We start from the raw sequence: 16,950 nt of genomic DNA on the forward strand, positions 1-16,950 counted from the left end.
AAGGTAATAGGAATTAATCAGAATCTTCCCATAGCCCCAAACTGTTTATTGTAACACTGGTGGCTTCTGGAGAGGTGGGCGTGGAGAGTTTTGATGAAACAGTGCAGCTCTTGATTACCCCAAACTATTTTCAGGCTTCTGCACCTTTTGATAATGTGGTTCTGTAGATCTCCTGTAAAGATAGCAGAAAACAATTATATCTGTGCCTTGTGGTGATGCAAGAGAAAAAAATCAGAAATCTACCAAAACACCTGGATTTCTGTTAAATCAAAATTTCATTACATTCAGAAACAGAGCAAAAAGTGTTGGTATTAAGTAGCTACACAAGTGGAGGGGCTAATGCAAGGTTGTTGTAACATGTTTTATTTTCAGCAAGCATGGAGAAGAGGAGAACTTTTTGAAACCCTTTTCTCTCCCTGAACCTGCCTATATTGGAACTTGCATTATTCTGAAAAACTGTGGTTCTGAAATTCAGGATTTTTTTCACTAAATTGTTAGCTTTCTTTCTTCTCGTTGGTAAGAGAGTTATAGCCTTTTGGCATACATACCTGTGCTGGTTGTTGACCAGGGTTTTTTCAGTCCCAGTTATAGTTCATTCAAGCTGTAATTTAATCTATCGATACGAGAGTTGTGCAGTGGTACCAATGTCTGGGGACAAGGGCAGATGCAGAAAGATGCTTAAGGAATGGTGCTTTTTTTTCCTTTTTAAATCCAACTGTAGTTAAATTTGGTTCTGTCTTTTTAGAGAAAGGCTTCAAAATTAAGTGAGTGAAATAATGAAAACGTACAAACTCAAGCAGTAGGCTGTTCCATGGTCAACATCTTTCTGTTAACCTAAAAGCAGTGTTCGGCTTGGTAGGCAACTTCTTTATTAACAGCCTGGAGTTGCCACAGGGAAATTTTGGCTGTTGGATTGTGTTGGTTTCTATCAGGAACATCACAACAGATGTAAGATCTATATCCTCACTACTGCAAATCCTCCAGACTGATGGAGTTATGCTTATTTGACTGTTTCTCCACAGATCGTTTCCCGCATGTTTGCCTGCATTCAGAATTTGTTAGTTGCTACATGACAGAGCTGTCGTAATTTTTCAGCTGCACGATCGCCAGTGCAGAGGCACAGGAGGTGTACGTGGAACGTGATCCAGTCCTGCGTGGGTGGGCTGGGCTGCCCTCCATAGGTGTCTGTGGCTGCCCGTTGGCTGTAGCTCAATCTAGAGTCAGCTCCCTTCAACACTCTGCTAAAATACTTGAGGCTGACTGTCCCTGGCTGACACAGTCCCTTGCACTGACCGCCTGCAGTTGGGAAATGGGGATCCTAACACACTTGCAGTGTGATACGGCTTTGGATGGCACTCTTCTGTATTTCCTCTGGTAAAGCTGCAACTCAGGAAGAAGCTAAGAACAGTCAGCTCCTGTGTGAGGGTAACCTGAATTGCAGGGTAAAATAGTGCTTAAATTAAAACATTACAAAGTCCTACACATTTTAGGAGCACTACAAACTATTTCTCACAATTTCATGTCACATAAACTTGTAATTTTTTATTTAAGAAAGTCTGATTTTTCTATTGAAGTAAGTATCGAGGAAGAGTAGTGTTAGACTTTGTTTAATACATGGATTTCGACACAGTTAGTTTCTGCTCAGTTTGTGAGTGGAATATACTCACTTTAACATGGGCAGCTAAGTGCCCATGCACAGTTCCTGCCTTGACTCCTGTGGCTGCTCCAGGAGAGCATCAGTGCCAGAAGAGCACCCTGTGCCATCCCCCAGCCCTTCAGGAGTCCCGGGAGATACCCTAGAGCATCTCAAGTGGCACCAGACACCTGTATTTAGGCAGCTGAATCACATCCTGGCTGTCGTGTATTAAAGACACCATGATGTAACACTTGGTTTTGTCATGTGGTATTTTTGAGGATTTCACTGGCTGCAATTACAGTGTCTGTTTTCACATACATGGATTAATTATTCCTTATGCCACTATTCATGGGGCTATATTGCTTCTGTACTGTATCTCAGTTCTCTTCCTTTCTTCTCTCTACCTCCTCCACAGAAATACATCTGACTTACTGTTGGGTTTGGTATGGCTGCAGGGATGATTACACCCTGACAGCATCTAATTTAATAAACAATAAAGCCACTGTTTTGTATATGTAAATATTGTCAATGGAAATAATGTTATCTGTGTGTTTTTTATCACCCCCACCACCAGCAGAATGTGAAGGTGTGGCTTTGGCATTTTTAACCTATGCAGTAAGCGTTATTTATTGCTCAGAGCCACTGTCTAAGCTGTTTTAGGTGGACTTTCCTGTCCTCTTAACTGATTAGCACACAGGTTTTGTTTGAACTGATTTGGTTAATGGTGTGATTTTCCTGGTGACTGAAATGCTTAAATCATTTCAACCTCTAGCATGGAAGCAGTTAAACATGTAAATGTATGAGAATGAGTTATACAGGTATAAACACGTCTCTCTATGTAGGCACATTTGTGTGTCCACACTAGGAATCACAGCAGTGTAATTGTAATGTATGTAAGTTAGAGTTAATCAATAGCAGTGTACAATCCTGTGTTTCTCATACTAAATTCTGTGCTCATAACACCCATGTTTTGTTGCCTCTGTTGTGTATGCTCTCATGCCCTCTCAAAGAATTTATAATCTAGGGTGTTAGCCCGGATGTACCATTTTTGGTCTAGGTGGAGGAATCTGTGAGCAGGTGAGCTAAGTAGTAAAGCAAAACACAAATGTTTGAGTATAATAAATGTGTTATTGTGTAGCTGGCCTTGCAGTTTCTCTCGCTGCAATTAAAGTCAGCTTTATAGGAAAAGAACATTATTAGGGCAGCCAGGGTGACCTTAGTTTGTCATCTTCATGGTTTATGTGTAGTAATACCATCTCCAATACATGATTGCCTGCTGCTGTGCACAGAGAAATGTGGTGCTTAATTACTAAACAGGTCATCAGCATCGCCTGTTCCTCCTCAGTTCAGCATGTGTCCTTGGGCTGTATTTTCTGCATATTATTCAAGTCCTGTTCTGAAGAGTCATTCTTGCATGCTTTCTTTGCAGCATTCCTTAGTCTAGTACCTTCTTGCTTCACTCAATGGAGCTCAAAAAAATAAAGCAGGCATGCTTAGTGGTAGCATTGCACAGGAAATCTGGCACATGCTGGCACAGAGTTAATTTCTCCAGGGCAGCCCCCATCTGCCTTACCTTGTTTCCTTCCTGCAACCCCTTCCTCATCCATTAGACCTTCTCCTACTCCTCCAACAGATGAAGCAGGGGTCCCATGGGCAACAGTCCACTACACTGTACAACCCTGGCTTGTCCTCAGCTTGCGTGATGAATTGAAGGTGATGTGGAAAACCAACAGATCTTTAAAGACTGAGTCTAAAGTGTTTCATGCAGAGGGAGGTTTGCAAATGATAGTTGCAGGAACGTCTCTAATATCTGACGTATCTTAACTTGTGAAGCTTGTTTTGACTACTTTAATAACATTCTTCATATGTTTATTTTTTTCCTTTGTCTATTCTTATAGGGCTTTAAAAAAGCAAGCTGCCCATCCTTTCCACCTTCCCTGGCAAATTTGTCTTGTGACAGCCCGAACCGAAGTTCAGCAGCAGGGTTGAAACCTGTTAATCTGTTTTACAGGCTTCTGCTGCACAACCTAGCAGTAGCAAATTGTTGTCCTCTGCGTGAACTGCACTTGAGAAGGATGTTACGAACTTTGCAAGTGACTTTCATTGAGAGCAGAGGAGTGAGGGTGTTCGGGAATACTTAACACTGTCTTCCAGAGCCCAGAATGGAATAATCTGGGGGCACAGGCTCCCCGTAGTTAACAACTGAAGATTTTAGAAGCACTTTCTCTCCCTGAATTTTATTTATTAACAAGAAGCTTGTAGTTAGGCTTTAATGTAGAATTGGCCTCTTTCTTGAGAAGCAAGTCCCCTTAGGAGCCCCGTACAGCACGCAGAGGTTAGTTGTACAATCTCTTGCCTTTGTAGGATGCAGTGCAGGAGGAGTTTGTGCAACTCTTGCAGAGGGAAGGGCAAGTACGTTCTTGTCCCGTCTATGGAAACGTGTTGTCCTTCCTCTTACAGGAGGCAGCAGTTAAGAAAACAACACAGACAGGATTTCTGGCTAAGCAGTCAGAGTTGTGAAGATCTTGGAAAGCTTGATTCATTATGGTTTCATGGTAATGATTGTTGTTTACAGGGGCACAGGCTCCAGGCATATGAAGTGTGATGCCTGGTTCCCAGAGTAACGTTCTGGAGAGGGGCAGGGTTAGCGACACCATAGCGCTTCTTACGTAGCGTATATGTGCTTAACTGGGGTATCTGTTGGTTTTGGATCCAGAACTCATTTTGCTGCTACTTTTCTAAGGGATTTCATGGAGAATCTCAGAGTGTTTCCTAATTTCCAGTGATTTCTACGTGGAATTTTGATGCTGAGTGTTCTTGAGGGTACAGAGGAAATACTGAGAGCTAATAGTGTTTTGAATTAAATTCGTGAAAGCTGAGGGACAAACTTGATGTACAAAGAAATACATCAAAGAATTTCCCCCATTCTGAGAAGGTTTTTTTGGTTGGTTGGTTGGGTTTTTTTTTCAACATCCAGATTTGTGAAAGGGAAATGGCTCTGGTAGCTTTTTCTAAGTTGCTTTAACAGTGTTATCTCTTTGTGGAATCTGCATTTACAGGTTTATCAGTAGGGATTTGAAGATGGGTATGGCTACCATGTCTTTTTTTAAAACTGACAAGCTCAAAGGAGAGTGGGTTGGAGCTAATACATTTTTGCTTTTTACTTAAACATGATCCCAAGACACAAGTTCTACTTTTTCACATTGCTGCCTGCAAAGGGGTTCAGTGTGCTGAATATATAGATTATCATGGCCTTTGGGATGTTGTGCATCCACCAGTTTAGCTACTTTCTGGCTTTTGGAATTGAATGATAAACACTCTGGTTCTGCTCCTATCCTCCATTATCTTTACTCACAGCAAACCTGACCATCTTAAACATGATTAAAATATAATTCAAAAGTTATTAGCTAATTATGACGCAAAGTACTTAATTTGCCATTGCACCCTAATAACTTAAAGGTACTTCTGATAACTTGGTAATAACCGTATCATAAGCAAAAGGACACGGTTGCTACTAACTTAATAGGCAGCTTCCCTCAAGATAAAACATAAATAACGCACCTCAATGAAATCGGATTCAAGCTTAGTAAAATTATCTTGGCAAGCAAAGAGAATATTTGTTAATTTTTCTGTGAAATGTTATCATTGCCAAGAAAACTTGGTTACAAAAAACAGAGATGGAAAAAGTATTTGCATGAATAATTGATTTAACATTTCATTGGTTTAAATTATTTTAGGAAAAGTGGTTTTGATATGCTCTGGAAAACTGAAAAGTTTTAAGGACTTACTTGCAAGATATCAAACACTAGGAGATGTGGGGCTTAAAGGCTTGCAGGCCTGCTCTTCAGTATATCCAGTGCGTGAGCAAGCCTTAAAAAGAAGAGAGCAAGGAGAGATGGCAATGTTAAGCATAAAGTACTGGTGGTCAAGCTGTGGCTATGGAGCAGCGGGCGTGCAGGTGAGCCGTTATGTGTAGCTGCTCATTGCCTGATGTCCTCACAAATGGCTGAAGCAAAACTCTTCTCGTGATGAGAGGGATGGCGGCGGGTATCTGCAGCCTCCTCCCCTGCTCCGAGTCTCCTTGACTTGGCATGTGGGGTGCGTCAGCCAGTCTCAGAGTGTTTCAGAGTGTCTCAGAGTCCTAGAGGAAGAGAGGGGTTGTGGTACTGCTCTGTAGATAGTGGTTTGGCTGAAGGAACAGCCTATTTTGGGATTGCAAGACTCAAGTTTTCTGGAGACGGATCTGTATGTTAGCAAAAGGGCTTGAGAGAGTGCTTGGTGTCTGGAGACAAGCAAAACCATGAGGGTCAGGGATAGACACAATGTCTTCAGAAATGTCAGCAACTTCAGGTGGAGAAACCTCACTTTGTCAAAAGTGATAGGGATTGTGGGGATGAGGATACTGTTTTGTTGGGGGGGAACAGCTGGAGAGCAGAGGACAGACCCCTCTCAGCCACATCTGAAGCCTGTAATTCAATCTAGAGGTTCAGGAGGTTTGGCTGCCATGGCATTGAAATTGCTTTTAAAACACTTACCTGTCCAGCCTTGTGTGAAAAGATGCAGATTTGGGTTGCAGCCTGTTCCTTTTATCTGTCTGTATCTCTTTGGTATACCAGAACAGAGAGAGAAGGTCTATGGTAAACAGAAACTCCCTGGCCCATCATCCACAGTCTGGGGACAGTGCTTCCGTGGCCTCACCCTTGCTGCCGTCGTGCAATGTGGGAGATGGTTTCCATCTGCCCACATATATAGTTTTCTGGTCATGAGTCACCAGCTCCTGACATCCCATCCCAACTATTTATTCCTTTCTTTTCTAAAATGTCGGTTATTCTACAAGTGCCGTTTGGGTCTGGGTGGTTGATGGTCCTGAGTTTGGGAATGGGGGTTTGAACATCCTGGAAGAAGGCTGTGACAGAGCCAACGTTTTTTGGCCTACTTCTGTTGGACATTCAGGCACCCTGCACGCACCGTAAGGCTGTCAACCAGTATGTTATGTACATCGGGGGAGTTACTTTATTAGCTCTATTTTGTAGTGTAATTATTATTTCTGGTGTGCATCTCCTAGGTAGCTAAATCACCTGTTTAGCAGGGAAAAGGAGGTTTTAGTTTTTCTTGGAAAAATCTCCTTTTTAGGCAGAGATTAGGGTTTTGCTCCTGACTTCTGGAGCCTTAACCATCCATTTTTTAATTCACTCCAATGTTTCCTGTGACCCACATACCCTCTTTCGTTCAGCTGTCATTTACTTACACGTCTCATCATCTCCACACTCATCTGTGGCGTAGAAAGCTGTAGTTCACTATCGTGTAAGTAGCATTCCTGCAACATGACTACATGGTGTTGTGCAATTTATTCTTTTCCAGTTAATGTGTCAGTTTGTCCATGTGGGTTAGATCCAATTACTATTAGTTCATTTTGTAATATGTCTTGATTTGCTTTCATCTCTGCTCCTGCTGCTGCCTCTGATCAGGCAGGTTATAGCAAATCCCATGTTTGGGGTTTTTTTTTGTCTGTGCATTCCCTGAAGATACCACCTCACTCATCATTTCAGATCCTTCCCATCTGTTCTTCACATGCTTTACTCTGCATTTAAGACTATTCACCACTTCTTGTCTGTCTCAATTTCTTCTAAAAGTTTTATTAGCCCTCTGAGCTTGCCCTTATCTTTCCTTTTGCTTCCATGCTCTAATAACAATCTTAAGATGTTTCAAATTATCTCTATGTAAATGATTCAGTTCTTTAATCTTTAGCAAATATTTCCACAAAGGTTTGACATCCTTCTACTCAGTATCTGGAATTTATCTGTTCTTTAAAATGCCACGTAACATTTTCTTTTAAATCTCATAACAACTGGTGTTTTAATACTTCCTCCTGTACATCCTTCTTGCTCTGTCATTTTGGCTCCTATATAAATACCTTTTCTATAGAAGGTTTAATGAGATTTTATGTTTTAATACATTTTTCCCCTGTTACCTTTCCTTTATAATCATTGTATTCATGCATGTAACAACTGTCTGTGCCAAGAAATCCCTGAGACTCATGGACATGAAACCTTAAATTAAATGTAAGGAGGAAGAGATAAGAACAAATTATAATAGCACTGAGAGCAAGAGATTACAACAGGGTATTTGGTTAAAATGCGGTTTTCATAATATATGTTCATGAAAATTGCAAATTTATTCTGTTATATCATGTTTATGAGCCAACTTTTGTTATGCAGAGTTATAAAGATTGCTAGGTATTCAGTTGCTGTGGATCCAAATGATGTGAGATAGTCAAAAAAGAAGAGCAGGATGTTACTGTTAAAGTAGTCCTCTGAAAAAAGAATAGAAACCTCATCATTTTCCACTTGGGTAGGATAGCGTTTCTCCGTGGCGTGGATACCTCTTCAAATGTACTAGCTTCTAGGGGACAGTGCAAAATTATATAATTTAGACATACGAGAAAGTAAAATTAAATAGCCATGAGATGAGCATACCATTAAACAGATCTAATTTATAATGGGCTCTTATGCAAATTGCCTTTGAGCACTTAGTAAAAGCAAATGAAAAGAAATTAATAAGGACAATGTGGACTAAGAAGTCACAGAGAAAAAAAAAAAAGAAGTAAAAGCCTATTCCAGCTCTCTCTCTGCACACCCCAGAGTGTTAAATAAGCATTCCCATTAGCTACATAAACGTAATATGTGATAGTAAAACTTGCGTTCACTTACCCTTTTAAAGGCCAAACCCCTACTCACTTTGCCACGGTGGCTCCAACCAGGTGAGTAACGTTTCAACTAAAATACTTTTTTTTTGCCTTGTCATTCATTATTGGAGGGAGAAAGATGTGTTTTCATGAGTGCTTTGCCCCTTGCCAGCCACTGAATACCCGACCTCAGTGGAGTCCCAGGCAGTTACGTGCCTTGCCATTAGCACGGGATTGCAGGTGCCAGGGCATCGCTGATGCTCCTCCTGCTGTATAGTTCCCTCTGCCGGGTTACTGAAAGGGCTTCACACCAGGAGTTTTCCTCCCTGTTTGTTGCTCTGCGAAAGACACAGAGAGCAGGGAAAGCTGACAGCTTAAAACCGTTGAAAATAGATATTGCAAAGATTTTTGGTTAGTTTTGTGTTCATAGTGTCCTCTGATAAAGATTATAATATGAGAAATAATATACTGAATATATTAAATAATAAGGAATCTGTATTTTCTCAGAGGAAAAAAGGTTTATTTCTACCTTAGTTTGAAAGTAACACAATATTCCGCATGCCTGCAAACATCAAGGCTTGCAGCTTTCTGTGTGCCCTGTATCCCTTTGATTACAAAAGGGAGGAATTTAGTTCTGTCCACTGAAGCCACTAAAACAATCTGCAAAACCATGTCATTTTTCTTAGTGTTAAGAAAGTTGTGAGATAGTTGACTTGTTTAATTAATATTGGCCATCTTATTCCAAATTATTGCCGCTTCCCCAAATTCTCAACTGAGGCAGAATGTACTAAAGGGAAGTCTTTCTCTTTATGTGTATAATAATATATATAAATATTTATACACTGAGAGAGCAAGGTTATAAACACACTATGTATAGAGTTTTGCTGCAGACTGGGTATATTTTCATACTTGACAAACAGGACTTGTTTCTGAAGAATTTGAAAAATCCTGTAAGCAATGTCATATTCCCGTGCTAGCTTTTTAGTCTAGAAATGCTGCTATGGGAGCACTGGTCTGTGGGGAGAAGGATCCCTACAATATTTTCTGGGAGTAAAACATTGATCTCTTCCATATCCAGCTGTTTTCTCGGCACTGAAACCAGGCTTGCGGCTGTACCTGTTTTGTGTCCTTAAAGTAAAACCAGATTCTCTGATGGAAGCTGAGTTTTCCACCAGTTATGTTCTCAAGCCTTGAAGCATTCGATTTCTGACAGTGGAATATGATACTTAAAGCCACAGACATTAATTATTACCCATTGGAGGTCGCACTTTCACCCCATGGGACATTAATTTTCCTGATATACAGAAAATTCCAGCCTGTTAGTTTTAATTAAATATTTCAGAAGTACATTTTCTTGTAAATGGACTACAGTTTCTTATCCTTTACCCTTGATATTTGGCTAATTCTGCATATAATTATCAGCTTATTTTGCAAGCCACCTTCAAAGCACTTTCCTGTTTGGAAATCCATTCAGCTGTTACACTATTTGTAATTTTAAAAGAAGTCATCTTTGCCAATCATCAGCCAACATTGTCAAGAAAGGGATGGGGAAAAACGTCTTTCAGGTTTTCTTGGGAAGTGAAATTATAGTAAACATGACTTAACAGTCCCTTCTCGTGCCAGCAGATTGATGTCTTTTAAGCATTTATAATTGCAGTGCGAGACCAAGCAGGAGTAACAGCGAAGTAACAGAGCTATGGGCGACAGGGAGGACGGTTACTCAAATCTTACTGTATAGAAAAGTTGCCAAATGAGGCACAGCGGAGAGCTTGCCGCTGTGCTTCCAGGAACTCAAGAGTACAGGGAGAGGCTGGAGGGTGAAGGTGTTGGTGGTTCCACAGATCCTGGCATAGCCCAGGCTCCTCTCCTGATGGGTGTAGCAAATGTATCTTAGGAAAAGGACTGTGCCACCAGATTTGAGTCCCATGTTATCTCAAGTCTTTCCCTGGAGGCCATGTGAAGGAAGCTGGAATCTACATTTTTCCATCTGAAAAGGAAAAAGGCTTTAATTTTGTTTACAGAAGTCTCTCTGCTGGGGGTCTGCTTTTCCAAAGCTGTTTTAACATGTGAAAGTGCAGTTGTGTATTGCAAAGTGATCCTGGGCTGGGATGCAAGGGGAATTGGGACTTGCAATTTCTTGGGTTTTTCTGCTGCTGCAAAGCAGCGGTGCACTAAGGCCAGCACTTTCTGTTAACTTGTCCAGCCCAGACCCAACGGCTTTCCGGTCCCAGGTAGCACTCCTGATGGCTGTACGCTCTTGTCAGCATTATGGTTTTCTCAGAGGCTCCATCCTCTGATACTATCTTGTTCTTCTCCTAAACAATTAATAAAATGAAGACAAAAAGCCTAGAGGTTTAAAATATGTAATTATAGTAGTAATTTAGAACTAGGAAGATGCTACAGAAACCAATTACAATTATACGTTTCGGTAATGACTGACTTGGTCAAATATATATGTTTTATGTGTGAATTCCATCATAGATTCCAAGATGACATGCTTGAGTATAGGGGAAGATTAATTCTAAATGCCGAGTGCATCCATAAATGTTGCTCATCCACCTAGTGAACAGGAACCTGTATTATATGGCCTGTCACAGCGTAAATTTTGAGCAGCAGGGCAGGCAGTAACAAGTACCTAAGGAAGAAAGCTTGAATTGTTGTAAGGGATGGCTTTCAGAAAAAAATATTTTGTACCCGATCATTCTGCAATATTTATTTAATTCCTTATGTTACAGATTTCACACAACTTGAATTGATTCAGGCATTTCCTACAGAATTGTAAATGGCCACTTGAGGTTAATGTGGTTTTATTTCTTTCCTGGGCTTCATCTCTCCCAACTGGTGAGAAAGAATAGATGAGACTTGTATTCTGTTCACAACTTATTACCAGATGTCCTACCAGAGGTCCCTGCTGTGGGCACAGACATCACTCCAAACTTCATTTGGGTTGCCTGTGCCATTTTCAGAGAGAGTGTGTATGGCTGTGGGTGCAACACGGCATGTGGTCACCTGGAGCCCCGTCCCTCTGCAGTTCCCCGAGACCTCGCTGCAAGCCCTGCCATCTCCCCCTCTTTGGGAACCACTTCTGTCTTTTCCCTCTTGAACCGTTCCTGGAGATGCCCTTCTGCTGGCTGATGGATGGGATGTCTCTCAGCCTGGGGTGCTTCATGCAGCCAGGAATTTCTGTTCACCTCTGAGGTTTTGGTGTTTTGGTTTTTTCTACTGGTGGTGGGGAATGCTTGTTTCTTCACTTCTTTCGTAACAAAAATAGTGTGGCATTACTGTTCATTGTGCTCACTCTATGCTTTTTGTGGGAAGACAGACTTGTACCTTACAAAACCATGAGTGACTCAGGAGCATTTTGCAAATGCCCCAGTGCAGAAACACAACGTGTATTTCGTGTTACTCTGGTGGGGGTTTTGTTCAGAGTTCTCAGCCCTTCCTGCTGCTCTAACTAAAGCTGGCTTGTGAGGCACACATCTAGAAAATGTTGTGTGTGTGCCCAGCGGTTGATGTTGCAAGAGCAGTTGGCAAGTGGAGGCTCTCCAGGTGGCTGTGTGGTTCTGGTGGTCGGTGGGTGGTCTCTCAAAACTGAGGCATTTTTCCTTGATTATTTTAGAGCGTGCTAATTGATACCTGCCACAAACAGTTAATTTTTACTGTGAAATCATTATCTCGTATTGAAATGTTACAACCTTTGTATCCGCAGCTTATTCCCACAATGTGCTTCCTCCTCAACTGTGCCTGTCCAAGTGTTTGTTGCAGTAAATGGCATCCAAAAAATGGGTTTAAAAACAAACAAAAAGCAAGCAAACAACCAAAAAAAACTTTCCCAAGTGCAATTTCCAAACTAAAACAGGTTCACTGTGCAGTCCCCCAGAAAGCAGAATGGAGTCAATCAAGGGGGTAGGTGGATCTGTGGGGATGAGGTGGTCTGATGGGGATATCAAGAGAGGTGTCCAAAATAATTGAGGGGGTGTCATCTCACGAGACACAGATTTGGGCAGTGAGGCTGGTGCAAGAGGCTCCTGCCCCAGCTGCTTCCCCCTCACCTCTCCAGCTGTGCTACTTAGAAGTTTCTGAGGCCACACTGGAAAACATGCAGCTTGAATTGTAGTTTGAAACCAGCCCTTTTCTTACGAAGCGAAGCTGCAGAGATGCGTTAGTGAAGATGGCATGAGGGAGTTTTGCAGCATAGGGCAGTTGGAGTGGCTGCTGAGCCAAGCTTGGTCTGACCCTGCCACTTGCCTCTTGTTTCCTCTCCAGAATCGGCCGGCTTTTTGATGGCACAGAGCCCATTGTCCTCGACAGTCTCAAGCAGCATTATTTCATCGACAGAGATGGGCAGATGTTCAGATATATCTTGAATTTTTTAAGGACGTCAAAACTCCTCATTCCTGATGATTTCAAGGTGAGATTTCAAGGGACTTGGGTGTTTTGCATGTACCTTGGTAAAGCAGGTATCTGCTGTGTAGTCAAAACAGAGCCCTAGATGAGAAGGCGGAGGGGGGACAGGGATGAACTTACAGAGTATTGTACGTGACAAAAGTAAGCATGGGATTACTAAAGTGGCACCTGTCAGCCTTTCCTGGAGTGGCATCAATATTAAATTTTCCCCTCCTGGCTATAGCATAATGGAGCAACCTTGCCATGATTGACCTAGGGAGATCAAATATCGTAGGATGCTGATGGAGACAGAAAGGATGTTACAATCTGGAACCGACTGCTTGCGAGCTTTGCTGATTACTTGTCCTCTCATCCACTTTTATGCTTCCCCTCTGATTGCAGCAGCTCCAGCTTCCACTCCCACGCTGAAATTCAGAGAATGGTGTGGGAATCACAGCATTGACAAAATAAACTGCACACATGGTAATATTTGAGCATTAAGTCATAGAATATTTTCTCCCCCAGACTCTTGAATGCATACTGCAAGTTTAATTTGGGAGTTTTAGAGAAGTCAGGGATGAATAGTTCCACATTTATTATTTAAGCTTTATTAAAGAGCATGCTTTCTTTTCTTTTTAATAACGAATTAAATTTGTGGTAGTTCACCATGCTAGATGTTAGCCTACAGAAGCACAGCTTCAGACTCCGCGTGCTGCTCTGTGTTTATCCGCTTGTAGGTATGTGGGTGTATATGTGGTGTCAGCAAATTGAGTGCTGGAGACCGTGGTTGCAATCAGAGCTGATCTTTATCATTACTTAATGAATGCATATCAATGTAGCTGGCTGTGCCATTAGTTCACCGTAGAAGATACAGCAATTCAGATTGAACAGGAGAGGTGGTGGGGAAGGGTTGCAGCAGTTCACACTGGTGTGCAGTCTTATCCCTCATATCCGAGACAGATTTTCAGGTGTTTGGGGCATAATAGGTGTGAGGTTGACTTCAAGAGCCGTATTGCAGCAACCTTTGAATCATCTGCTGTAAACGCATACGTACTTCTCCCATGTAGAACTACCTGAATAATGTGGGAGTTTGGAACTAGCCGATAAGCATCACATCCCTCTTTTGAAGCCTTAGCATGGCTTTGTGCTGCTCTTGGCACTTGTCCTGAAGGTAATCAGAAATACAGAAAAAGGAAAAGCCACCTTCCATGCAATATTAGGAAATCATACATGCAGAGCCTTTTAAACACATAAATATACTGTAGCTGTGCTGAAATTAAAAATGTAACTCCTGGCAAGTTCACCCAACTAACATAATGTTCAAAGGGGCATCCTTCCCAGTTATGCTTTAAGGTGTCCAAAAGATTGGTGCTTAAAATGAACAGCAGTCCTTGTTTCTTAGAAATACATAGATTTGGTGACTCTCTTGTTACATATTTAATGGTTAGCAGTGTTTTGAGCATGATTTAGGTGTCTCATTCTCATTAAGTATTTGGTTTCTAGCTCAAATTCAGGACCATATTGACTGTTAGCAGTCTTGTCTTGTCATTCTATTCCTCTGTCTTCCCTAATTCTCATGTATTGCTTTTCTCTGTATAAATATTTTCCAAATGGTCTTATGCTCTTAAGCCTAGAAAAACAAGATTTTTTTTTTTTAATTTAAAAAATGGCAGTAGGCAGACTCCTGATCATCAGTTCTAAATTACTTTGGTACTGGCTATGCTTAGAAATGCGTTCTCTCTGCTCTGGCATTTGAGATGATGTAGTAAACAGTACTGTCGGCAAAATGAGGAGGTATTAAAAAATACTTAATTTTTAAAATGCAGTAATATGTGCAATCCATTATGCAAATATCTGAATCATTTTACACTAAGAACCATTGCAGGCTCCCTCATTTACATTCCTATACCTGTTACAATGCCTGCTAGTATTGCTGTAAGACACGATGGATCCTAGTGATGAATTTTCTGAAACCTGATTGAATTCTGTTCCATCTGTTCAGTGAGGTCATTATTCTATGACATCACTATGGGCATAAAATATGGGAAAAAGTGGGATTTTTGCCTGGATTATTCTATAGCAGGAGAGAGTTGAGCAAGCATAGCCTCCCCCTCCCATCACAAGTGCTGCTATACCCAGTCTGTTTCAAGTGGCTGATGGTTATTTTTTGCTTGCACTGTTATTTTATTACACTTTCCTGCACAGTAATTACGAACTATGTCTGAAGGGTTCCAGATCTAGAGTGGCGCTAGCCTGAATAACCATACATTAAACGGTACATTAGCAATGCCTCTTTCTTAATTGTGTACAGTAATATGTGTGTCTTTCAGGACTACAGTTTGTTATATGAAGAAGCAAAGTATTTCCAGCTTCAGCCCATGCTAGGAGAGATGGAAAGGTGGAAACAGGACCGGGAGAGTGGCCGCTTCTCAAAGTCTTGTGAGTGCCTGGTGGTGCGAGTTGCCCCAGATCTTGGAGAGAGGATTACACTGAGTGGCGATAAGTCATTGATAGAAGAAGTGTTTCCAGAAATCGGCGATGTGATGTGTAACTCTGTCAACGCCGGCTGGAATCACGACTCGACGCATGTAATCCGATTTCCACTGAACGGATACTGTCACCTCAACTCAGTTCAGGTAGGAAGTCACGTATGCACTTTTTGGAAGGGAGCCTGCTGGCCAGGTACCAGTGGGTTGACCCTCTTCCCTGTTGTTGGAGCGTTTTGGTGAACAAAATCAGCTGGAGGCTTTGAGCTAGTTTTTTACTTCTATGGGTCAGGGCTGCTTTCTTGACTTAATTCACACATATCATCACCAAATCTCTCTCCAGTAGTGTTAAAAACTTGCTTTAGGAAATACATGTTTGCCTCAAGATAAAGACATTGCATATTTGGAGAAACATTTTTTTGACATTTGAATATAGGGCAACCATTCAAGATTGCTTCCAGTCCCTTGCCCTGCTTGTTAAAAACTGTTTTCTGGTTTTATGAGAGGGCACAGGGACATCTCAAGCCAGGGAGGGAAGATGCCACATCCCCACAGAACCTGTTGTGAGGGCATTGGGAGCTCTCCCTTCACCTGAGAAAAAGGTAGTGGAGATGCTCTGATTTGCCAGAGTCCACAGGAGCTCTGAAACTAAATAGGAAGAACAAAGGAGCAAAAAGGAGAAGCCCTAGTCCCTTATTCTGGGTGTAACAAGTAAGAAGTGAGGGGAAGGGGGAATTAATGTGAGAAAAAGACAATGGGACAGCAGCATTGGCCAGCTGCTGAAAGCAGAGCCATGCTTCCACAGAGGGAGAACACAGCCAGTGTCCTCTTTCTTCCTCCTCCTTCCTCCTGAAACAGGACCTGGTATTTCTGGAGAAGGGAGCAGCCTGCAGCCGCAGAGAAGGCATCTGGTTGAGTCCTACCCTCGTAGAGGGGACTTTGAAAGATAGCAGAGGGGGTGAAGCAAACTGGGACATCCTGAGAGGACTTTGACCCTTCAATGAGACTATCAGGCAAGGCATGTAATGTGAAGGATACTGCAGGGGGAAGTTATCACAGGTGTGATTAAAAACTAGTGTGTCCTTTTTCCAGTGTTACCCAGGTCTTTTGCATTTGATAAAGACCTCTCTAATACTTCTTGAATAAATCGCCATATACTTTTTACTTTGGACAAAGAAAACATGTTGAGTCTTCCTTCTTGCTGTGGAAACAAAAGCAAAGGCATGTCTGCTTATTGCCAATAGGGACCCATCTATTTCTGTGGTCTCAGGGAAGATCCTTCTCTTTTAGCAGTTTTTTCCTAATTTTTTTATGGCATAGTAAGAGGCCTGTTACAGTAGGAAAAGGGGTAGTGGTTTTCAGCTAAAAGACAGTAGATTTAGACTAGACATAAGAAGAAATTTTTTATGATGAGCGTGGTGAAACACTGCACCAGGTTGCCCAGAGAGGTGGTAGATGCCCCATCCCTGGAAGCATTCAAGGTCAGGTTGGACGGGACTCTGAACAACCTGATCTAGTTGAAGATGTTGCTGCCCACTGCAGGGGGGTTGGACTAGATGACCTTTAAAGGTGCCTTCCAACCCAAACTATTCTGTGATTCTGTGTAGCAGTATCTCAAATCAGTAGCTGTTATGAAATGGATTAAAAAAAAAAAAAATCTGGGAGACAAATGCAGGTAACTTCGGGAATAATTATAGTGTCATCTGTTTTATCCTTTCTTGGTTAAAAACAGTCTCCCTCACACACCTGTCTGCACC

At 41.8% G+C, this 16,950-nt stretch overlaps 1 protein-coding gene across 5 annotated transcripts in view; it reads left to right on the top strand.

The window, feature by feature from the left end:
- The window catches only part of KCTD1 (potassium channel tetramerization domain containing 1), a 104,387-nt gene that overhangs the window by 81,997 nt on the left and 5,440 nt on the right, over window positions 1-16,950 (top strand). For all 5 annotated transcript variants that reach the window (XM_074820478.1, XM_074820468.1, XM_074820487.1 and 2 more), the window contains exons 3-4: window positions 12,588-12,732; window positions 15,038-15,343. In XM_074820478.1, the coding sequence (XP_074676579.1) occupies window positions 12,588-12,732; window positions 15,038-15,343 (451 nt within the window). The remainder of the gene's footprint in view (window positions 1-12,587; window positions 12,733-15,037; window positions 15,344-16,950) is intronic.

This window comes from Strix aluco, chromosome 1 (genome assembly GCF_031877795.1).
Source record: "Strix aluco isolate bStrAlu1 chromosome 1, bStrAlu1.hap1, whole genome shotgun sequence".
Lineage (NCBI taxonomy): Eukaryota > Metazoa > Chordata > Aves > Strigiformes > Strigidae > Strix > Strix aluco.